Raw genomic sequence first — 6169 nt, 5'->3', positions numbered from 1 at the left:
GCCACATCATGAAGGTTCGTATTCCTCGTGCTCTTCCTCTTCCTATTGGAGCCCTCATTCACTGACTGAACATGCTCCAACAATTGTTCAACACGAAATGTGCATACAACAGCCGGATCGATGCCACCGTCACCTATAAGTGACCTCTCAACTTGATCATACACCATCGGATGCTGCACGTAGTTTTTAAACAAACAAATCTCTCTTAATTGTTATGTTATGTTGTTAAAAAAGAGCATAAACAACATCAAATACATAAATTACTTACAACTTCATTTTCAAACTCGGGTTTGAAATATTCACTGACAACATCGAATGCGTAGAACATATCTGTGGACCATCGCAACAATCGTGGATGCACATTTTCAGCATCGGCAGCCCGTTTGGCACACGAGTTCCCAATTTTGAGATAAACTTCATACAAAAAAACTTGGACAGCAAATGTGCACCCACATGCGTCAAAGGCACACTTAGCATCTTCAACAATTTTCTGATCGATAAAGCGCTTTGCATTATGGGTCACAGTCACCAAAAAATGGTAGCTGACGAGCCCCCACGGGTACCGGTTGAACAATTCCATGTTGTCAACAAGATGCAAATATTGTACTTCTATTCTTTTGTGAGTTTTATGCCGCACCAAAAGAATACCGTACAAAACAATAAGCAGGGCTAACTTCAAGCAAACATCTCCTCCCCCCTCATGGATAGTAGCGTAATGATCAAACTTGTTTATAATATCAGCCAAATAGAGTGTTTGCTCACCACCAAATAAATTCTGATGAAATTCAGAAGTCCGAGGAGGTTTAGTCCAGTCGGAAAATTTCAAACCAGTTATGAGAAAATATTCCACAGGCCCTAGCTCAACAAGCTTATTGTTCACCTTAAAAGCAAGCTTACGATGTTGTAGACTATCCCGTTCAATATTACTATATAAAATATATAGTAACTGGCCTTGAAATTGCATCGGTTTCATTTGCAAAAACTGACCAAAGCAGGAGCGAAGAAATAATTCCCGATTGTTAGCATTTAATCGTTTCTTAATTAATTCAATATAAATATATTGGCAACGCCCGGTAACGGAAGCACTATAACCTACATAAAAACAAGTGATTCATGTTCACATGAAAATCATCGAGAAACTATATATCACTGGTAATCAAAAATTAAATATGCAAGCGCAGTTACCATATCTACATAACATAATAAATCATATCATATCGGCAGAGGAAAATCGGCAAATAAAACTAAATCGGCAAATAAAACCAAATCGGCAAATAGGCCATGGAAAAATAAATTAGCCAGAACCAAAACTTCAAACAACAAAACATAACAAAATAAATAAAACAATAGCAGCTGGAAAAAATCACAATCGCAAATTACAAAATTAAATAAACCTAATTCACTGCCGTCCTTCGTCTTCTTCTTCTGAGTTTTAGCCTTTCCCTTTCTCATTGTATCACTGCCAAAATGTTTTCGAAATAAAACATTTGAATTAAACAAAGTCGAAAACTTGAAAGTGTCAAATTTAGGAAGAGTTGTTGTTCTTACCACGCTTAAGAACAGCAACCCACACCGCGTTTCAGAGAAATTAAATTAGCTACCCGGAGGGCTGAGGGTGTTGACTACGAGAAACACCGAGCGACTACAAAATCGGAACAGCGCGAGAGAGAGAGAGAGGATGAAGAAGAGAAACAAGAAAAAAGCGGGAAAATGGAACAGCAAATGGAAAGACAGCTATTTGAGGGGGGGAACTGTTCATATTTAGAACCGCTATAAACAAAACTGCAACTCTGGAAAAAACCGGTGTTAGTAAGTTTTATGTTTAAAGATACAACCGTTTGATTTAAATTTTTTGTCAACCAAATATATTATTTTTCAAACTTAATTAAAATTAGGCAATAAATATGTGCTGCCGAACTATGCACTGCCGAAATAAATACTGACTGCCAAAGTTTTTTGCCGAACTAAGAAAATGTTTGCCAAAATACAAATTTATTGCCGAATATTATGTTTTTGCCGAATATTATGTTTTTGCCGAATTAATAGTTGTTTTTTACAACTATGAATAAAATTATATATTTGCATTTACATATGCTTTTGCCGATCAAAAACAATCTTTGCCATGCATACGAAATATGGGTACTGATATTATTTGCCGAAACCATGGACAAATTTTCAAATTTATTCAATAAAATCTGCCAACCTCAATTTCATTTAATACATATATATCTAAAACTATTATTATCTACAACTATGAATTAAAAAATATATTTTAATTCATAGTATAGGTTTGCCTTGTCAAATTTGCCGAAACAAAATATATGACATTCCTTCACAAAGTACATACACAATAGTGTGGCCTAAATGTTTTGAGTTCCACAAGCCCAAAATATGGATACAAAATACCAAAAACTAACTGATGCCGAAGTATTAACCTAACCAACATTTTACTTTCGACGTCCAGCCATATACAACTCGGCACAAATAGACTTTCGGTACCGCCCCATGTCAAGCCCAGCAAGCTCACTAATATCAGTGGAAGATATAATGCACTGAACAAATTTCAATGCAAATATCCCACAATCATGATTGTTTACCTGCTGTGGGCAATTCGGCACAAGGTCCAGACTCCATTTTGCCTTGTATGGTGGTGGGATATTTTTGTGCTTGAAGACCTCACACATGTCACAGACGATTGGTAGGTTTTTGAGCACATTTTCGAACTGCCGCTCCACTGGATATGCACCGCGCATTGAATCAAATACACGAACCGTTTGGCCTTCGAAATCTAGTTGATACGCAACCCAATGTTGGTTGTCGATGTTCCCTACGCCGACAACAGCAGATGCTTGCCACCATGGCGTACCACTGAACCAAGGCCGAGAGCCTTCCACGTAGGGCCTCACCTTCTTATCCAAGCATTGACGAATGTCGGCCTCGCATAAACTTTGCTGCAAAACACAAAAGAATGGCCAAATAGAACATATTATAATGCTTTGGGATAATTAAATACATGCATATTTCAATTATAGAAATGGACCTAAACTTACCCAACAAAATTGCTCAATAACAGCAATCATCGGGAACACCGAGCTAGCTCCTTTAGTCGAATGCCAAATCATTAAATTCATGTATGCATCAAGTTGCTGAAAAGTTAAAACATAATGAAACATTACGTAATAGAACAAAAACAATATTTTGATGCCGAAAGTAAACAAACTTACATCACCATGGCACCATCCCCTCCTAGAATACATCTCTTTGAACCAATGAGCTGGCCTATCTCCATCACCAACAATCTTAACCTCATCGCCCCTGCTAATGATGAATAATGAAATTATAATATAAGAAATTCACATCTATCACAGTATTTTGTATTCAAACCAAACTTGCAACCTAAAAAAATTATATTACCCTGCTCTTCCTTGATTCTCTAGCCTCCATTGCTCAAATTCCTCTATCATTTGATTGGAAGCACACCTCAAAGGGTAAGGTGCACTAGTATCCAGCAAATCCGGCAAAGGCGGCATTTGCTTCCCACGACGTTTTCGGCTGGGAGCCGTCAAGGTAGCCTCAGAGGGGCTGAGCTTGCCTTGTTCACGCGACACACTCCGCGTAATCTTCAGTGGTGAAGTTAGAGCAGAAGGTTCTTTCTTTTCTTTCTTAACAGGAAGTAGCCTCGTAAATGGAAGTGGCATTTTCTCTGGTTCCGGTTCACTGGCCGTAAGGTTTGCACCCTTCTGCCCACTTCCTTGTCCACCCTCGCCGCCCTTGTTAACTACTTCAACTTCTGTCTCCAGCCCTAAAACCGGAGCATCGCTTGGCACAATCTGAACAATATTTTCACTATTTTTGGATGCTTCCACGGCCGTGATCAGAGGATCATTCTCCAATTCACCAAGATCGCCCAAATTTTTGAGGACGGACTCAACAATACCTTCAGGGTTTACCGCCACCTCAACATCGAAAATGCGATTCACTTGTGCACTTGCATCAAGCTCTGCAACTGCCGCTAACTCAGAATTTGGTTCTACCACAGAAGATGACGACCCCTTCGCATCTTTCTCCACTCCGGCAGCTGCCTTTAACATGTCCCCTGCCTCCACGTCGGGGTCTGCGATCACGTCCCCTGCCTCCACCTCGGGGTCCCCTGCCTCGAACTCGCCGGCTGGCTCGACTTCGACCTCGGTCACCACCTCGGTATCTGCCGAAACCTTGACACCTAAATCCACCTCCACGATTTCATCAAGCTCTGCAGATTTTTCAAGTTTTTTATTTGCCATAACACCTTCTTCTTGCTCATTTTGCTGGCCCGCATGCTCTATCGCATCTTCAACTTCCGCATCCTCGTCCTCTAATCTGTCACCTTCATCATCTACATCGTCTGCATCATTGTCACTGTCAAGAAGAACACTCTTACCAATTTTTTTTTGCACACGCTCGAAAGCCTCATCAAATGCAGCACGCAGCTCTTCATTTTGTTTCGCCATCGTCTCACCATCAACAACCTTGCTCTCTAACCTTACCAAGGACCCCTGGATGAGCTTCAGACATGACAACTGCGCGAGCATAATATCCTTCATCTATTGCTCAAATAAATTAGAGAAGAGAATATTAGTTTTCTCAGAGGATAAAACAATAGAGTATATACATGCACACGAGACTTACTGATTCACAACAGCATTGCCCATGAACGGGCGCTGCATCTTCATCTTTATGTAACCGCGAAGACCTTCTCCTCTTCTCAGTTGCCGGCTGCTCACAGCCTACTTCTGTCTGCTTCTTTTTGGGAGTACTAGTACTCGCGCCATCATGAGCCTTCCGATGCTTTTTGGGAGCACTAGTACTCGCGCCATCGCCAGCCGTCCGCTGCTTTTTGGGAGCACTAGTACTCGCGCCATCGCCAGCCTTCCGCTTCTTCCACTTGGGCTCGGGATCCAACAAATGAACATGATGCAACAGCTTATCGATAGCAATAGGGCTTCCAACAGCCGTATCGAATCCAATGTGTTCTATGAGTCGCATCTCAAACTCATCAAATACAATCGGCCGCTGCACATAGTTTTAAAAACAATTACATTTTCAGTATGTGTGTTGGTCCAAATAAAAAAAAATTAAATACTTGTAATAGAATAGTAACTTACAATCTCATTTTCAAATTCTGGTTTGAAGTATTCCATAAGCACATCAAGCTTGTAGAAACTTTCTGTAGACCATCGCAACATGCGCGGATGCAAAGATTCGGCACTTTCTACCCTTGTGGCACACATCTCGCCAAGTTTTTTATACACTTCATATAAAAAAACTTGCAAAACGATTGTGCATCCACATGCATCGAAGGCGGGTGACTGGTTGCTGGCTAGTTTATCATCAACTATCAGCCTCGCATTGTGCGAAACTGTCACCAAAAACTGATAGCTAACAAGTCCCCAGGGATAAAGGTTGAATTTGGCCAGATCATCAACTAGATGAATGTATTCAATTTCTATGCGCTTATGTGTTTTATGCCTCGGCAAGAGCAGACCGTACAAAACAAGCAGAAGAGCTAATTTCAAGCAATTCTCACTAGCCCCTCCACTACTCGTTGCATGATGGTCAAATTTTTTAACAATGTCATCTAAATAAAGCACTTGATCACCACCAAATACATCATGATGAAAATCAGATCGTGTGGGCGGTGCAGACCAATCGGAAAACCGCAAACCACTTATAGCTAAGTACTCAGGTGGGCCTAATTCAACAACCTTATTATTAAACCTAAAACCAAGCTTCCTACGCTCTAAACTATTCTTATCAATATTCCTATACAATATAAACATTAATTGCCCCTGAAATTGCAGACTTTTTAACTGCAAAAAATGGCCGAAGCAAGAAGCACGAAACAATTCAAGATTCGCAGCATTTAACCCGTCCCTAATCAATTGCAAATAACTCGTATCACATCGGCCTGATACAAAGGCACGAGCATCTACAGACAGACAAACAAGTGATTCATTTTTAAATGAAAATCAGTTAACCAGAACCAAGGCAAGATCAAAAAAATTAAAACAATATACAAACCACCACCACAACCAACTACATATATAAACAAAACAACCAAAACGTAAAAAAAAATACCCGAAGAACTAGCATCCTTCTTCTTCTTGTTCTGCCTTTTTTGCTTTGCCAT

At 40.2% G+C, this 6169-nt stretch overlaps 1 protein-coding gene across 1 annotated transcript; it reads right to left on the bottom strand.

Annotated features, from left to right (window-relative positions):
• Positions 1-2238: 2238 nt before the first annotated feature.
• Positions 2239-6169, bottom strand: LOC131009940 (uncharacterized). The gene is made up of 7 exons (XM_057937339.1): positions 6118-6169; positions 5145-5968; positions 4669-5052; positions 3415-4583; positions 3225-3315; positions 3051-3146; positions 2239-2951 (listed from the first exon to the last, which is right to left on the bottom strand). The coding sequence occupies exons 1-7, from the start codon at positions 6167-6169 to the stop codon at positions 2448-2450; spliced, it is 3120 nt and encodes a 1039-aa protein (XP_057793322.1). The 3' UTR covers positions 2239-2447.

Source organism: Salvia miltiorrhiza, chromosome 2 (assembly GCF_028751815.1).
Source record: "Salvia miltiorrhiza cultivar Shanhuang (shh) chromosome 2, IMPLAD_Smil_shh, whole genome shotgun sequence".
NCBI lineage: Eukaryota > Viridiplantae > Streptophyta > Magnoliopsida > Lamiales > Lamiaceae > Salvia > Salvia miltiorrhiza.
Note: the sequence above shows the minus strand (reverse complement) of the source record. Positions and strands in the feature narration are given on the sequence as shown.